This window comes from Parasteatoda tepidariorum, chromosome 1, assembly GCF_982258835.1.
Source record: "Parasteatoda tepidariorum strain Cologne lab strain chromosome 1, Ptep-v5.0, whole genome shotgun sequence".
NCBI lineage: Eukaryota > Metazoa > Arthropoda > Arachnida > Araneae > Theridiidae > Parasteatoda > Parasteatoda tepidariorum.
This window is the reverse complement of record NC_141755.1, coordinates 114,750,412-114,769,341: the sequence shown is the minus strand read 5'-3', so window position 1 is coordinate 114,769,341 and position 18,930 is coordinate 114,750,412. Positions and strand designations below refer to the sequence as shown.

At 30.0% G+C, this 18,930-nt stretch overlaps 1 protein-coding gene across 1 annotated transcript in view; it reads right to left on the bottom strand.

The window, feature by feature from the left end:
• RfC4 (replication factor C subunit RfC4) overlaps nucleotides 1-11,094 on the bottom strand; it is a 29,603-nt gene extending 18,509 nt beyond the window's left edge. Inside the window, exons 1-5 of the mRNA XM_087150839.1 lie at nucleotides 10,861-11,094; nucleotides 7,518-7,587; nucleotides 5,447-5,488; nucleotides 4,060-4,166; nucleotides 120-221 (exon numbers count right to left, since the gene is read on the bottom strand). Coding sequence (XP_087006965.1) covers nucleotides 120-221; nucleotides 4,060-4,166; nucleotides 5,447-5,488; nucleotides 7,518-7,587; nucleotides 10,861-10,937 — 398 coding nt within the window. The 5' untranslated portion in view covers nucleotides 10,938-11,094. The remainder of the gene's footprint in view (nucleotides 1-119; nucleotides 222-4,059; nucleotides 4,167-5,446; nucleotides 5,489-7,517; nucleotides 7,588-10,860) is intronic.
• Nucleotides 11,095-18,930: the final 7,836 nt, after the last annotated feature.

Genomic DNA, 18,930 nt, shown 5'->3' with positions numbered 1-18,930 from the left:
TCTATCTTTCAAAATTCTTCAACAAATTTAATTAAAAAAATTTTATTGGTTCAAAATATCGTCCCTGTGTTGTTTCGTATAAATAACTTAAATTTAATTTTAAAAAAAGCATAACCTACCTGTCTGCTTCATCCAATATGATAATTTTGTGTTTTCCTTTTGGAAGTGTTACTTTTTGTTGGGCAAACATTTTTATTTTGTTTCGTACTACATCAATACCTCTAAAACATAAAAATATCTTATAATTATCAGAAAGAAATCAAAATAATTCAAATTCAACTACTAGAAGAAACAAGTTTAATGATTTGTGTAATTAGGTATATTAATTTATGTATGCAAATTAAAAAGAACAGGCACACTACATTACTAAACCTCTTAAAATTGGTCTTACTTTACAGAATCGATGGTGGTAAATTTGAAAATAAGCTGGAAAAGCAGGCTTAAGCCTCTTTCCCAGGAAGATTTAAGTTAGGGGTAATAGTGACATTAAGTGAAAAATCCTAAAAATTTTATATGGAAAAAAAATCAAGATATCAATTTACATACTATTTATATTTAATATAATTTTTTGAATATGTAATACAATCAAACATATAGTGAACAAAATGTTCGTTCCCATGTCTTACTATACACATATAATATTTTTTGTGGATATAGTGAACTAAAAGAAGAGAGGAAATTGGATATTATGAACTTTTCTCTGTCTTCAACTGATTTTTTTCTTCATTTTTTGGTAATTTTGAAATTTCTACATAAAATACACACATATTTTTAAAACCATCTATTGAGTGAAATGTAGCCATAAGCATCTTGATTCTTGTTTGATTCTTCTATCTCAGTTTCCCATCCCTAAATAAAGGCCACCCCCAAATTTTTTGTATGCAAGATGAAGAGTAAAAATAAAAGTTAACCCATTTTTTGTTACTACATTTTTATTTTAAATCATTTTTGTATTTATTTTATTTAAATAATGCATACTAAAAGGGAGCAGCTTAGAAAAATTAATTAAAAGTGTCTGCAGTACCAATATAGTGAAGTCCCGGTTATAGTGAACCGAAATTTCAGTCCCTTGAAGCAGTGTTTTCATCATGGAAAAAAAATGGGTGAGAATTTCTCACCCTTTCTCAAAAACAGGGTGAGATTTCAGAAAGTTAAGTGAGATTTCTAAAAACTGAAAAAATACAAATAGACTTGAAAAAAAAAAATTTCTTTCATTATAATACATTTTTAACGTCTTCTATTTTTTTAAAGCATTGAATATTCTTGCTGCATCATCATAGAAGATTTTGCCTTTACTAGGTATTTGTCCATTTTACATTAGTGCATAAAAAATTTGAACGTCTTACATGAAATAACCTAACTTGCGGTAAACACGTGGTTGCAGAGAAATGTGTTCTGAAAGGGGTTCCGTGGCTCGGAGGGGTTGTGTTTTGTTGTTCGAAAAAGTACTGAACAATACTGGTAAATAGGGAATCTAGATAACGGGGCAAATGTTGAAAATAATGAAAGATCCAGGAAGAAAAGTGAAATGGATTTTATTCTAATTGGCGTAATTCGAAGCTTTTTCCAAAATGCGAGAAATTCTCGAATTTTGAAATTGATTTATAGAATGCGCGAATTTCTCGTGATAATCATTTTTTAATGGGAGAAAAGAAAAAAATATGCGAGATTCTCGCGCTGTAGTGAAAACACTGCTTGAAGGTTCACTATAGTGGGGTTTGACTGCATAATTTTTTAAAATTAAATGACCAATTAAGAATAACACACTTCTATTGTAACCAATTTAAAAAACAATTTTATTTAAACTAAATAAAATGTAAGTCTGGATGGTGTTTTGTACACTAGGGTGCACCGCAAGCTCTTTATTGCCTATACTTCCAGGTTACTGTTTCTGGTGTGTTTTGAAGACTCACAAGGTGATCATTGTGTTTTGAAACTATCTCGAGTATATGTGTTACCTGACTAATTATTTTTGTTTGAAAAAGAATCGCCATTTCAAGACCTGTCATTCCAAGATGTCATTTGAGGAAAGAATCGTTATAAAACACTTCTTACTTTGTCTACACCAGGGTTGGAGTTTTTGCCGGCAAAAAGGTTTTTTTGCCAGGACAGTGGCAAAAACCTGGTAAAAACCGGCAAAAACCAAATTATCTAAATTGCTGATTAAATATTATTACAAAATACTTGAAACAAATTTAAATCAATCATAAGGAATAATAATTGTGATACATTACATGAAAAAATTATTTTTAACATATTAATTAATATAATGGTAATAATTTTTAAAAGATTGAAAGTTTGTGATCTCTTTTCATTTTAGAATCCTAAACCTAAACTAAATGTTTTTTTACAAATAAATAAATATTATTATTTGCATAATATTATTATTTATTATAAAAAATTATTATTTGTACAATAATTAACTACACATATTGATAGATATTTTATGTTTTAAATTATAGTTATATTAATTTAAAATAAGTTCATTTCACTGGAAAAAAAAGAATAATCACAAATTTTCCAATCAATAATGTTTTAAACTACTAAAATGATATATTATTACATTATCATTTAATTATGGAATAATAATTTTGTTAATTTTTTTGTAATTATTTATATTTATAGTATATATTTCAATTTTAGGAATAATTTTGTATCAAAAATGTGTTTTTGTCCTCTCATCTTGGAAAATATAGGTTTTTGCCACTTTTTGCTAATTTGCTTGGCAAAAACCTGTTTTTGCCAGGACGGTTTTTACCGGTATTTACCATGGTTTTTTCCACCTGTGGCAAAATCTTGCCAACCCTGGTCTACACTATACAACTTGCAAATGTAAACCTAAATGATAATTTGTAACCTGATATCACTGCTCAAATATACTAATTCTAACGTATAGTGGTGCATGGGTTTCAACAAGAATAAACAGTAATAGTAAAAAGAGGTCAAATCAGGACTGCGAAAAAAGCAAATTCTTTCTAAATCTAGCAACCGTATCACCATTTTTAACAATACATCTATAAGTAACTAAAATAATTTTTTATTTCAAATTCACCATAATTATTTAACATCATTATCTTCTGAAATACAGCAGATTTGAGCTCAGAAATCATGTAGTTTATTTCTTTTATTAAAAACAAAATTATCTGTTCGAAAATATCACCTTGTAGAATAAGCTGTAATAAGAAGCTGCTTACTTTCCAACAGGAAGTCAAGAGCACGAGAGTGTTGTTTATATGTACATGGTATCTGCTACATTTTAGATTTTCAAATTCATGACTTTCCATGACTAATTCCAAGAATTTTTCATGACTTAACGAAGCTACTATTTTCTCCAACAAAAACACAACAATAAATTTTAAAAAGCATTATAATGACATTAATTGAAATGATAGGTATAACCAAAACTGTAATATTCTGCATCTTCATATTTATTGATTTTAAATTTAAAAAATAGGATAAAGAAAGAATTGTTTATTGAAAGGGAAAGAAATACTCCTGATTTTTCTGTCCTCATTTTGGAACTTTAAAAAAATTTGCAAGGACCACCTTGCTTCAGATAGAATTTTAACCTTATAAAATAAAAAATTACGAAATTACAGAAGATAATTCGCTCTAGAAATGATATCTTTTCTTTCATTTTTTGAAAGAACATCATAATTTTTGAAAGAAAATCATAATCATTAAGCATTTTATATTTGATATATAACTGTATATTTAAAATATGACTGTGAGTGGAGATTTTGTTACAAATTCAGATATTTGGAACACCATGAAATTGGGGGGGGGGGGGGAAATAAATTTTAAAAATTAGATATCGCCGCAACCTAAATCCATGACATTTCATGATTTGTTTTTTTTTTAAATAGTTAAAATCATGACATTTCATGACAAATTTCGTTAAATATTGAAATTCATGACTTTCCAGGTGCGCTGATACCCCGTATGAATATTAAAAACACCACCCATGAAAGATATGCATTTTTTATAAAAAGGTGCACAAAATAGCTTCCCTACTGTTCACAATCAAATTCTGATAAAATAAATTTTAAAGAAATGTACCTATCATTTGAAGCATTGAGCTCCATAACTGCATCTTTAAAACAGGGACCAAGCATTATCTTAGCTAAACATAAAATAGTAGTTGTTTTACCAACACCAGGGGGTCCCTGAAAATTATAATAAAAATTATTTGAAACAAGCATTCATTCTAGTGATGAAACAATCAACTTTGTGCTCAACATGAGTAACTATATGAATATATAACTATATACTATATAAATAAAAGTTGAACATAAATAGTTAATAACAGTTATAACGATAACAGTTTGACTACAAATTAATCCACATAAACTGACATATTTCGTGTCAAAACACAGAAAAAAATTACAAACAAGTTATAGTGAAGAAAACAGAGAACATGAAAAATTCTAATAATTTAGTAAATAATCTCTCTTCAAATTTCTTGAAAAAAAATTTTGTTTCCCCTTTTTTATCTATTTATTCATTTCTTGTCTGTTTTGTGGTTGCTTCCATAACCCTACTGGTCTAAAGCCTCTTTTCCTTGTTCTCTTGTCTGTGTTTCTTTGTTTGTGTTCTACCACCCAAGGCTATTGATTATGGAACCAAAACTGCAGTATGTCTGGAAATGTAGCCTTATTTGTACCTTTTTTACTTTGAATAACTTAGTTCACAATAAATAAATAAAAAATTTGTTAAGATACTATAAACACAGGTGAAATAAAGAAAATTAAAACTTTTACAATTAAGAATATTGTTTTGCATGCTGCAATCGCACTACTTAACTATATTTTTCTTTAAATACTGCTTTATTGGATGTCAAGAACAAAATTCCTTATATAATAATCATAAATCAAGAGAATGATCTCGTAAGGGGAAAAAAAAATTGAAATAGCTAAGACCTTCAAATTTTTATGTGAATATCTCTGGAGCCGAATATCATGTGAATTTTAACTATATAAATGGAGGACATAAGAAAAATCTTACTAAAATGAAGGAATGAGGTTAAAAATTAAAGTTAAATAATTACAATAACAAAATAATTCTGGAGACAAAATAAAATTAAAACAAAATTTGAAAAATAAAATAGAAAAGCAATGTTTTTAAGGGAATCACAAAATGGATCCAATTATGGGGATCAATAAGGCAGGAAGGGTGAGCCACTCTTTTAAAAACGCTTAGGGAGAACATTGTTTTCAAGTTTATAAATAGATTTGTGCAAAATGTAGCTTTTGTTTATTATCTGGAATTACAGTTGTGGTAAAAGTATTCAATTCGCCACGAAGAGTAACACAGCTTATACCCCCTGAGGCAGAATTTTTGCCAGTGATTCGAATTAGCTCCCACGACACAATCATTAGATTTTTATGTACAGTTAAATACTGGGTAAAACCATTTAATACAACATAAAAAAAAAACATAAACTTACAGCTAAAATTACATTTGGGATATTTCCTTCTCTGGAGAAAACCTAAAATCAAACGGAAAGAATAACAGCATGAAAATACACAAAATTAAAACTATTTAATAATTTACAATTATTAGAATATGTAATTCAAGATTGATTAAAATTTTAACACAGGAGCAGTGCATAAAATAAAAGATATCACTTTTAATAGATTTCTTTGCACAGATATCCATACAGAAAACGTAAATCAATTTTCACTTGCATATATTTTGCGTAGCAAATAAATATTGATTTGCATTTTGTACTAAAAAAAGACTTACTTCTACAACAAAAAAATGTATAGTAGCCTACGAAAAAAATGGAAAATAAATATGAAAACACAATTAAAAATGAAAAAATTCTTTTCATCCAATGTCACATTCCCTGCGGCAGAATTTTTCTGGGCTTTCTGCGACAAACCTCTCCAGCACTAAGATCTTTCTGCAAGATGCTTTTAATAATAACAAATATACATGTGACTAACTAAATTTAAAGTTACAAAAACATTGTGTTTACAAAAACAAAAATCTATTAGAATAAAATAAAATTGCATTTAATTTTTAAATGAATATGTAATATTTTTTTATTCTAAAATCATGGGCAAGATCTCACATTATATTAAAAAAGAAAACAGACTAATTATTTCCTTTTTCACATTTTGTAAACCATCATCACAACAAAAAATAAATAAATAAAAATAAAATAGTAGTCACTATTTATAAAACTAAATAGTAGTCACTGCATGTAATCCGTAGCAGTGACTACCGAAAAAAAAAGATAGAGGGCAAATTCATGCGAATTAAATCGCTCAGGGGCTGCATTAGTGGTACAACTAAAAAAACACGCATAGGAAAATACACATTCTTTTCAGCAGCAATACTCAACAACTCATAATTCACTTTGAAGGTAATCTTCGTTTAAGCAAACTAAAGCATATCTTATGAATTTTCCTTAGCAATGAAAACTTTAACCCCACTTATCTCAAAGCATGATTTTTATGAGTTGTGCCGCTATTGCAGCCCATGAGCAAAATATACAGTGTGGATTAATGCGAATATCGGCGCAAAACGACCGTGTCAAAGAACGACTTCTTGAATCCGCGATTCAAATTTCGCATAATAACTTTAGAGAAACCCAAAACTTTTAGAAAATCAGAGTTTTTAATAAAAAGGCTGAAATTTGAATGACAAAAGCGAAAATCCGCTAAAAAGCGGAAAAATCTCATCCCTGAAAAATAAATAATAACAATAATTCTGACATCACAGAAGTTTAAAAGATAATTTGCTCCAGAAATGATGTTTCTTCTTAAAGAACACCATAAACACCATGTTTTGAAAGAACACCATAAGTTTTAAAGAACATGATAAAACATTTCATATTTTAATTAAAATGTGACTGTCAGTGGGGACTTTGTTACAAATTCAGATATTCTAAACACCATGAAATTGAGGGGGGGGATTCCATTTTAAAAATTAGACTTTTCAGCGACCTTACTCCATGACTTTCTATGATTTGTTTTTTAAAAAAATAGTTAAAATCACGACATTTCATAACAAATTTTGTTCAATACTGTTAGACAAATAAATGCTAGAAGGGTATAAGGTTCGATCTTTGTCAGTTGTACTCATGCATTCAACTTGCGTCGGTGACGTCATGGTTTGCGGGGATCGGCCAGTTTCTTTTCATTTGCAGCTGGTCGTTCTTGCGTGGATCATGGCGTCATCCATTTAAAGAGTATTTGTGCTTCTGTAGAAGCATTATTGTTAGTATTCATTCTTTTCATTAGTCACTCTGTTTGTGACAGTTTGTCTACCAATACATTTTTAAAATAAATTTATTGCTTTAGAAACTTTGTTTTCTTATTTGTTTTGTTGACATACAGATAAAATGATATTCTGCGACAATCTCAGATGTCAAATACCGAAATTCATGACTTTCCAGGTGTGCAAATACCCTGTAGGTTAATTATTGTAAGTATTATGATTTAATTACTAATTCTACAAAAAATTTTAAAAATCATTATCGGAAAATGACAGCAAAATTTTATTCTTACCTCAAAACGTTCAATAGCTTCTTGATTACCAACAATGTCACTGAAGGCTTTAGGTCTATACTTTTCAACCCTAAATAAGAAATATATATTGTTCCCTTACTATTTGATATTGAACATTTGTATAATACAACACAGAGAGCTTAATACAAAAATAACAAGCTTTATTTTTTGGAAAAAGGAAGGAAAAAAAAATAACAGAAGACAACCATTCTGGATACAGTTATAGAATTGTGATAAATCGTTTAGCCTAACATTAATTGTTTAGCATATCACTAAAGTGCTTAGCATACAAAAATAGAAAGAATCTAGTTAAAAATAAAGATTTTTCTCTTTTTTTTAAAATTCCTAACACAAACCCTCCAAAAGAGAGCAAAAAAATATCTTTCTGAAAAGAAATCTCCATGAAGGCCAAATTTTTCTTCTTCCTTTATTGTGTTTGATTTACAGTTTGCTCGGTACTTTTCCATTATACCGGCGCAAATCACGCCAAGCAGACTTTTTGGCGACCGCATTTTGTGGCTCGAACAAATCACACGAAACAGACTTTATTGTCCACATCACACAGCATACACATAAAAAAACAGTTAATAAATGGTTGAAAACTTTTTTTACACCTAAGGCATAAACATTTTAATATTACTTAAAATTTTTTTAAATGGGTCCTTCGTTTACCTTCTCCACATAAATTCCGCACGATAACTTTCGAGATGAAGGCGTGCCGTTCCTCTTTGTTTTTTATTTCACCATTTAACGCTGCCCCACAGTCACACTATTTTTAGCTTGTGTGTTCTAGTTTTTGGATCGACTAAGTTGTACTTATGGTTCACTTTGAAATGTTCGAAACTTTCATCTTCCAGCTTACTAGTTAGTATTTTTCGGTATTTTCCCTAATTACCTTCAACAAAGTGTTCATGGATCGGTTTGGCACCTCCACAATTCGTTCGCCAGGTAAATTCCACCCAAAATCCATTGTTGTGGTAGAATCCGACCGCATTGTTTTTTCGCCTTCGTACACAAGCTTTCGTTCACTTCGACGATCATGGCAGGTCCTCCTATTTTCCGTTGTTCAGGTTTAAGCAAAGAATTCATACAAATCTTATGCATGAAGTTATTCCAGTCTACAGCTGTTCCGTGTCTAATTTCCAACTGCTTCTTCGCTCAAACCACAAATAAACTCTTCAAAAAGCTCAATTTCGATGACTGAAACCATGTGCCTTTACAGATACTTCTTTAACAGCGGACAAGATGAAAGGTTGCAACACCAATGAATTTCATCTTCGATATACAATTTCATTTCATGATTCTTATCAGAAATTGTGATTTCAGCCGAAACTCCTTTCTCTTGCAAGAATTTGACAGCTTCTTTCTCTGTTTTGGGCAAATCTCAAATTTTCATTGCTTTTTTCGTATTTAGAAAAAGACATGACTGATGGGGGGAAAATGGCAGCTACTTGCTTTGAAAATGTGGAGGCAAAAGGTTACCAGAAGCGATATTCCGTTTGGCTTTGGTTGCATCATTATTGGCGGCTTTATCACCTGCGCCGGCATAATGGAAAAGTACCATTCCTTAAATTTCTAACACAAACCCTCCAAAAGAGAGCAAAAAAATATGTTTCTGAAAGGAAATCTCCATGAAGGCCAAATTTTTTTTTCTTCCTTTATTGTGTATGATTTACAGTTTGCTCTAATATTAACTCTTAATAATTAAGTCTGCTTTTTTCTTTAATTTAAATCTAAAACAGCATACAGTGTTAATATTGGAAGAAAGTTATACATAAATTTTATTTTAAAAAGCTTATAAACGAATTAACTTATTATACTGTTTCATTTCATTTTTTAGTAAATGAGATGCAGCAAAAAAATGTTTCTCAATTTCAATCAATTAATTATATTTATTTAAACTCTGTCGTGTAGAGTTATAGTTTGGTGATTACTAAAACACACTGCTATCAGAAAAATACCCAAATATTCTTTCTAATCCTGTAACTCTTCTTTTTTTAAAATTTAGGTTTGTTTGACCATTATAGAGATGGTGGTAGAGAGAATTAATAAGAATTTTATTATTCAGTTAGCTGGCAGTACAGCAACAGGCAAGGTTGGCAAGATTTTGCCGCAGGTGGAAAAAACCATGGTAAATACCGTCCTGGCAAAAACAGGTTTTTGCCAAGTAAATTGGCAAAAACCTATATTTTCCAAGATGAGAGGACAAAAACACATTTTTGATACAAAATTATTCCTAAAATTGAAATATATGCTATGAATATAAATAATTACAAAAAAATTAACAAAATTATTATTCCATAATTAAATGATAATGTAATAATATATCATTTTAGTAGTTTAAAACATTATTGATTGGTAAATTTGTGATTATTCTCTTTTTTCCAGAGAAATGAACTTATTTTAAATTAATATAACTATAATTTAAAGCATAAAATATCTATCAACATGTGTAGTTAACTATTGTACAAATAATAATTTTTTATAATAAATAATAATATTATACAAATAATAATATTTGTTTATTTGTAAAAAAACATTTATTTTAGGATTCTAAAATGAAAAGAGATCAAAAACTTTCAATCTTTTAAAAATTATTACCCTTATATTAATTATTAATATGTTAAAAATAATTTTTTCATGTAATGTATCAAAATTATTATTCCTTATGATTGAGTTAAATTTGTTTCAAGTATTTTGTAATAATATTTAATCAGCTATTTAGATAATTTGGTTTTTGCCACTGTCCTGGCAAAAAACCCTTTTTGCGGGCAAAAATTCCAACCCAGGCAACAGGAATTCTTTATCCAGACTTGTTGGGTGCAAACTGTAAAAAAATTACTCACGAAAAAGCTAAATTACTTGTCTAAGTTTATAGACAGTTAATGACTTAAGCAGAACCAGAAGAGAGTATTATAGAACTTTAAACTAATTGGGGCATTCATTTTATTTTGCCTATATATCACTAATTTATGTAAATTACAGAATTTTTTTAAGAAATTAATATTATGTGATATGATAGAGATTGAACTATTTTGGAAAAATACAACAAGTTTTACATTTTTCTGGGTGATATTTCTGTATTTTGATCTGTTGCCCCCAACTAAAATCGCCAAGGTGCCAAATAGATTTTTAAATTGCAATTTAAAAAAAAAACTTGTAGATGTTATGAGTTATACCTTTTGAATTGATCTCTTTCTGTGATGTTTTAGACAGATATGATCAAAACATTTATGCAAAAAATAAAATTTTGTACAGAAAATATCAATTCTTGTTTTGTTATTACAATTCATTAAAAATAATCAGCGGCTTAGGTTGGGTTAAATATTGAATGCACACTCACCATGGCATGTGACCTTTCGCTTTTTCGATGAAATTCTCTGTACTTTTATCGAGAATTTCAATGTCCACAGCTGACATATTTTTTCTGTCCAAATAGTTAATCCTAAGTCTAGTATTTAGAAGGTAACCTAATGTTTCAGAAGGTAAATGAATAAACTTGTTGTATTCCCGCTAGGTAGAGATTGTAGAGCATTGCTGCGAGCTCTTTGCATTAGCTTACAGCTCTGTAATTCTATTAATGTTGTTGTTGTTAATTTACGTCGCACTAGAGCTGCACAATGGGCTATATTCTGTTAATGAAGCGATCTTTAAAGGAAAGCCCAGAAAAGCCAACAAAAAAAAAAAAAAAAAAAAAAAAAGAGATCACACAGTGCACATTTCCCCTCTCCGCCTCTTCTTAGCAATATAGGAATTTACTACGATATTTTCCGCTTTATTAATTCGCGATCGTAACACTTGAAACAAGTGTTATATCATTTCAGGCTACTATTTATTAAGTTTTCATTTAGTTCTATCTGAATCATTAAACGCCATTGTCTTTGTTGCAAATAAAAAGCAAAATTTCCCTAAAGAAAAGGCAGAAGTACTTGAAAAAAATGACCAAGAGCAAGGGCTAAAATCGAACGCACCCTACATTTAAGGAAAAATTTCTCGATAATTTTTCCCTTTCTTTCAGCAACAATCTTACAACCGATTACTTCCGATTTCGTGATCGCATACCGTAACAGATGTGTGTATGACAGTAAAATATATTTCTTCAATTCTCTATAAATTAAAAAATTTAATTTATATTTCTTTATAATTACAATTTATAAATTCTTTATAAATTAAAGTCAACATTACTTATTTTTTCATTCTAATGAATAAATTTGATTTCAGATTGTGCAGAACTGCAATAGTTATAAAATATCCTTCTTCTTCTAGTGCCGTAACTTCGCCCCTCGGGACCCCGGGGCAATAACTCTGGGTGGGTGCCCTTTCAAAAACTTTTTGTACTCCATCTCTAACCGTCATTTTAGTTATTTATGTATCATGTTTTGAATATATTTATGAAAACAAGTTACTTGTTCCCATATAAATTGGATTACAAAATATTCTAAGTTTTCCACATGGCAAAATACAAGATTTGAACGAAATCGGTTAATCCTGAGAAATGAAATGTTAAAAAAGTGGTACATATAAAAATCGATATCTCAGGATTAATCGACCAATTTCGCTCAATAGGTATGAAATTACATATTTTTAAATGATGCAAAAAAAAAAAAAAAACTATGTACCTTACGGAGGAGACAAAAACTAGTTCTTGAATTTTACTGATTTTTGATTTTAAAGTTACAAATATGGCGCAGTTCTTTTTATTAAATATACTATTTTTGCAATCTAAAATTCATCTATCAAAAATAAAATAATTCTCTCTTACCTTCTTTATGATGTCCACGGAGTATACGGTGAGAACTTTGCCAAACCCCATTTGAACACAATAGTCCAAAACTGACACCAAAGAGAACAAAAACAACTGATAGTTAACATTAGAAAATAGAATGGTTACCTTTCCCAGCAGCTGTCTTATAGGGATTTCGCATATTCTGCCCTTTATTGCATATTTACCGAACTATATTAGTTGTTCACGGAGGGAGATTTAATTTTTGATGGACAAAGTTTACTAGTCATTTATTTTATAAAAATAAATTTTAAAAAAAAAATATTAAATGAAAAGTTACTATAAACATTTAACTAGGTAAAACTACAAAAACCATTAAAATAACATTTAAATTGTTTAACAGCCATTAAGAATTATTCTGTGTCACAGACGTAGGGACGTCCACGGAGGGGATTTTGAAACTATGTTTATTAAAAAATAAGAATGAAATATTTAATACATTTAGCAAAAATGCATATGCTTGTTAGTTAGAACTTTACGAAAAATGATGAAGAAAAATATTAAGGAATCTGCCATATTTCCTAATATTTATTACTAAGGGACATAAAAAATGACCTTTTTGTGAGAATGACCCATATATAGATTTTATGACGCACGATATGCTTTCGTGTTGAATTGAATTGAACGTGAATTTTACTGTAAATTTACAGATAGTCTACGAAGCAGCTTAACGAGAAAAATATATAAGTTTTATTTATTTTTATTGCCGGTCTCGTCACAGCGCGGTGAAGGTTTAAACGCAAATATTTTAAAATGATTGTAACAAGTGACAAATCATATGCAAATGACAGGAAATTTAGTTGTTTTTAATTAGAAAAGTTGCTTTTTCGCACTCTAGTAGAAGATTTTAAATCAGTTAAATTTAAAGAGCAACTGTAAGCAACCAATTGCACTGATACAGACCAAATAACTTAATTAACTAGCATTTTTAATAGTCTTCAGTATCTTTGATATGCATAAATCATCTAATATTATTTTGAGAAGTTATATTTTTTTCAATTAGAATTTTAAAGAGGATTAGAAATGTTTTAATAATAAGCTAATGCACTAATATAATATGGTTGTTTTATATATTTAACTAAAACTGGTTAATAATTTTAATTTCACAGTGAACTCCACTATTCAGTATTACAACTATTTTTTAATTTGTTTTCTATGTTTTTTACTTAAACGAAGCATAAGACTTCAGAAAGCATTACTATTAAAGTAATTTAAAAAGTTATTAACCTATAAAGTTATTAAAATATGGACAAATTATCAGCCTGTTAAAGTAGCTGACTTTTAGCAACCTTTTTTCAGTTTATATTAAACTGGTTTTAATCATACTCAAAATATTATTTTGATGCATATTTTAACTTTAAAAATAATGTAGAATTTGAACTCTTTTTTTTTGAAGGAGTTTTAATTAAAAACTTAATCATGTAATAAAGAAAAAATACAAGAAATAAATTTAATATTTTTTTAATTATAAAAATTTATAAAATCATGCCCTATTACATGAAGGACAAAAAAAAAATATTTTTTAAATTTATAGAACATTTTTGGAAAAATGGTGTGCGCAAAATAAAAAAGTGAACACTCCGCCCCCCGCCCCCCCCCGAGCAAATTTTCATTAAATAATCGGATTTTCACACACTAAGACTATCTTAGTGGGCTCGAAAGTCAAATCTTAAATGGGCCAATTAATTAATGTAGGCGATGTTTTAGTGACATAATAAATTACAAAATCCGACACAAAAACGTACTTTCTTTGAAAAAATGTATCTCATTTCCACAGATTTGAAATTTTGATACTCAAAATATGGATGTCAGCTGGCCACGATCTGGAAAATATGGTCGCAATAGTTTATGCAGGAGGCAGTCGGAAGTTCGAAACTTTTAATGTTAATTTCACTTTTTGCGCATTTCACGATTTCACGAGAAATTTTTAATCGAATCAAGAGTTTTGTACACAATTACAAAATTCGTTAATCCAAAGATAATTTCATTAAAAAAAATTATAATTATTAATTATTTTACCTAAAAGTTGTCAAAACATTTTTCTGTTGTAACGTATACAAATTTTTACACCATTTCTAAAGTATGTGTAATCTTGAATCACAAAATTTGAGCAAAATAGATCGAATAGTTTCTGAGTTAGCAAATTTCAAAATGCCGTATATTTAAATTTTGATTTCTCTAGAATTATTCCACTGATTTGATTTAAATTTTTGTATTTTGTTGTTTAAAATTACATATTTAACAATATAATACCTTACGATTCAATTTCTCTTCAGTAGATAAAATATATTATAATAATTATTATTTTACATGAAATTATATTCGAATAAAAGAATTTTAAAATTGTGTGCAAAAACTCTTTGATTTGCTTAGGAATTTCCAGAGATAAGGCGAAATACGAAAAAAGTAAAATTAACATGGATAGGTCAAAACTTTTAATCACTCTCCTGTATAAATTATTGGGATCATATTTAGCAGATTTCGGTCAACCTCCCCCTTATTTCAAGGGAGAGAATATCAGAACTGTCGAAATTTTTTTTAAAAAATATATGTTTATCTGAGATTATAACTTAGAACATCGTCAGCATTATTTCGAACGACTTATATTTAAGGTTAAGTATTTGAACTGCAAAGGTTGAGTATGCGAAAATCCGATCATTAAATTAGATTAAAAGCTATTCTGAACTTTCACTTTTTATTTGCATTTGCAAAAAATTTTCTTTTTTTTTGTTTATTTTAAGTTATATTATTTTTTTAATGTGTTTTTCAATATTCTGGAGGGCCCTGCATGTAGGAAATAATTTTTTATTTATTGGGAAAATGGGAAAAAACTGGAAAAATCCAGGAAAATCAGCTTATTTGCTCTTTTTTCGACTTCTTTTGTAACATTTTGGATATTCTAGCATGCATTGGGTGTGTTTTCTGTGTGCGAAATCCAGCAAAGAAAGCGTACTGGAATAATAAAAAAAAAAAGAATAAAAAAATAAAATAGCTCGAGAAAGGTTCAAATTTCAAGACCCCCTAGCTATCCTTAATATCGAGGTATATTTTTCAAACTCGGACCCTAACTAGGGGTCTATGGTCCAAACATGGCTGCTGAAGAGAATTTTTATTGTCCATATAGGGGGGGGGGGTCACAGTGGGCCCCTAATGGTATATTGCGAAGATGAGAGGAGAGAGCTTTTGAAGCGAAACTGTGGTAGGTTTCACGTATCACCGTGAACTGGATGGTAGGCCATCAGACAAGCTAGTTCGCTGCTGGAGGGAGGGGTCCTGGGTTCGAATCTCAGGGACGGAAAAATTTTCAAAAATTTTCCTCTTTTTGTTGTTTATTTTAAATTATATTATTTATTTAATGTGTTTTTCGATATTCTGGAGGGTCCTGCATGTAGGAAATAATTTTTTTTATAGGGAAAATGGGAAAAAACTGGAAATATCTAGGAAAATCAGCTTATTTGCTCTTTTTCGACTTCTTTTGTAGCATTTTGGATATTCCAGCATGCATTGGGTGTTTTTTGTGAGTGAATTCTAGCAAAGAAAGCGTAATGGATAAATAAAAAAAAAGAATAAAAAAAAAAGAATAAAAAAATAAAATTGCTCGAGAAAGGTTCAAATTTCAAGACTCCCTAGCTTCCTTTAATATCAAAGGTATAATTTTCAAACTCGGAACCTAAGTAGGGGACTATTGTCCAAACATGGCTGCAGAAGAGAATTTTTATAAGCAAATCAGGGGGCATACAATGGACCATAATAGGTTCTATTAGGTAACAGCTTTAAAGTTCTTTAAGCTTAATATTCGCGCAGTGTGTGAGGCACAGCGTGGTTAAAAGTGCAACTGTGTGGTAAGCAAAGAGTCTGGGGTTCGTTATTGGCCGTGGATAAATTTTTAAATCTGCGATATCGGTCAAATTAATTTTTATTTATTTATTCTATATTATTTTTTTTGATATCTTTTTCAATATTTTTACGTGAATGAAGTTCAATGCATAAAAATTATTATTTTTCTTTGGGAAAAAGCGAATAATTGCTAAAAAAACACATACATTTCGGCTCCGACGACACGCATACGAATCACCCCGTATCTTCCTTTAATATTAACTTATAATTTTCAAACTCGGCAAGAGATTGGAGCTTAATATACTAAACAATCGTAAAAAAGGGAATTTTTATAGACATATCAGAGGGCATACAATGGTCCATAATAGGTTCCATTAGGTAACCGCTTTAAAGTTCTTTAATATTAAAAGGAGTTAGACAGCTTCGATATTCGAAACGCACCCCACCTTTTTATTTATTCTTTATTTCTTTATTATTATTTCAATATGTGTTGTTTAACAAAGAAAGATGCACGATTTTAATCATAGAACACCTTACGCATGATAAGCTTTCAAATACATTCTAAAAATAATCTAAAACAATGGAAAAAAAAATTTTCCTGGATTTTCCTGTTTTCCCCCATTATTTGATATTTTCCTAATTTAAAAAAATTATTTCCTACGCGTTGGACCCCCTAAAATACAGAAAAACACATTAAAAAAAATAATATAATGCAAAATAAGCGAAAGAAAAAAAAAGAAAGGTTTTTGAAAAGTTGCCGGAGCAGGGATTCGAACCTGCGACCTTTCATCCCTGCCGTGAGGTACTAGTCCAGCGTCTTGACCACGAGACCACTTGAACACGGGAAGTTTGCCTCAATTTCACTTCAAAAGCCCTCTCACGACCAGCTTTGCAATTGACCTTTGGAGACCCCTCCCGCTCCCTCTAATTCACCTATAAAAATTTCCTCGTACAGTATTGTCAGGACCATGGTCCCCTACTTAGGGTCCGAGTTTGAAAATTACAACTTTATATTTAAAGGAGTTAGACGGCTTCGATATTCGAACCGCACCCCACCTTTTTATTTTATTTTTTATTTTTTTATTATTATTCCATTATGTGTTTTTTAACAAAGAAAGATGCACAATTTAAATCATAGAACACCTTACGCATAATAAACTTTCAAATATATTGTAAAAGTAATTTAAAACAATGGAAAAAACAAAATTTTCCTGGATTTTTCCTGTTTTCCCCCATTATTTGATATTTTCCTAATTTAAGAAAATTATTTCCTACGCGTTGGACCCCCTAAAATACAGAAAAACACAATAAAAAAGAAATAATATAATGCAAAATAAGCGAAAGAAAAAAAAAAGAAAAGTTTTTGAAAAGTTGCCGGAGCAGGGTTTCGAACCTGCGACCTTTCATCCCTGCCGTGAGTTACTAGTCCAGCGTCTTGACCACGAGACCACTTGAACACGGGAAGTTTGCCTCAATTTCACTTCAAAAGCCCTCTCACGGCCAGCTTTGCAATTGACCTTTGGAGACCCCTCCCGCTCCCTCTAATTCACCTATAAAAATTTCCTCGTACAGTATTGTCAGGACCATGGTCCCCTACTTAGGGTCCGAGTTTGAAAATTATAACTTTATATTTAAAGGAGTTAGACGGCTTCGATATTCGAACCGCACCCCACCTTTTTATTTTATTTTTTATTTTTTTATTATTATTCCATTATGTGTTTTTTAACAAAGAAAGATGCACAATTTAAATCATAGAACACCTTACGCATAATAAACTTTCAAATATATTGTAAAAGTAATTTAAAACAATGGAAAAAACAAAATTTTCCTGGATTTTTCCTGTTTTCCCCCATTATTTGATATTTTCCTAATTTAAGAAAATTATTTCCTACGCGTTGGACCCCCTAAAATACAGAAAAACACAATAAAAAAGAAATAATATAATGCAAAATAAGCGAAAGAAAAAAAAAAGAAAAGTTTTTGAAAAGTTGCCGGAGCAGGGTTTCGAACCTGCGCCCTTTTATCCCTGCCGTGAGTTACTAGTCCAGCGTCTTGACCACGAGACCACTTGAACACGGGAAGTTTGCCTCAATTTCACTTCAAAAGCCCTCTCACGGCCAGCTTTGCAATTGATCTTTGGAGACCCCTCCCGCTCCCTCTAATTCACCTATAAAAATTTCCTCGTACAGTATTGTTAGGACCATGGTCCCCTACTTAGGGTCCGAGTTTGAAAATTATAACTTTATATTTAAAGGAGTTAGACGACTTCGATATTCGAACCGCACCCCACATTTTTATTTTATTTTTTATTTTTTTATTATTATTCTATTATGTGTTTTTGAACAAAGAAAGATGCACAATTTAAATCATAGAACACCTTACGCATAATAAACTTTCAAATATATTGTAAAAGTAATTTAAAACAATGGAAAAACAAAATTTTCCTGGATTTTTTATGTTTTCCCCCATTATTTGATATTTTCCTAATTTAAGAAAATTATTTCCTACGCGTAGGACCTCCTAAAATACAGAAAAACACAATAAAAAAAAATATAATGCAAAATAAGCGAAAAAAAAAAGAAAAGTTTTTGAAAAGTTGCCGGATTAGGGTTTCGAACCTGCTCCTTTTCATCCCTGCCGTGAGTTACTAGTCCAGCGTCTTGACCACGAGACCACTTGAACACGGGAAGTTTGCCTCAATTTCACTTCAAAAGCCCTCTCACGGCCAGCTTTGCAATTGACCTTTGGAGACCCCTCCCGCTCCCTCTAATTCACCTATAAAAATTTCCTCGT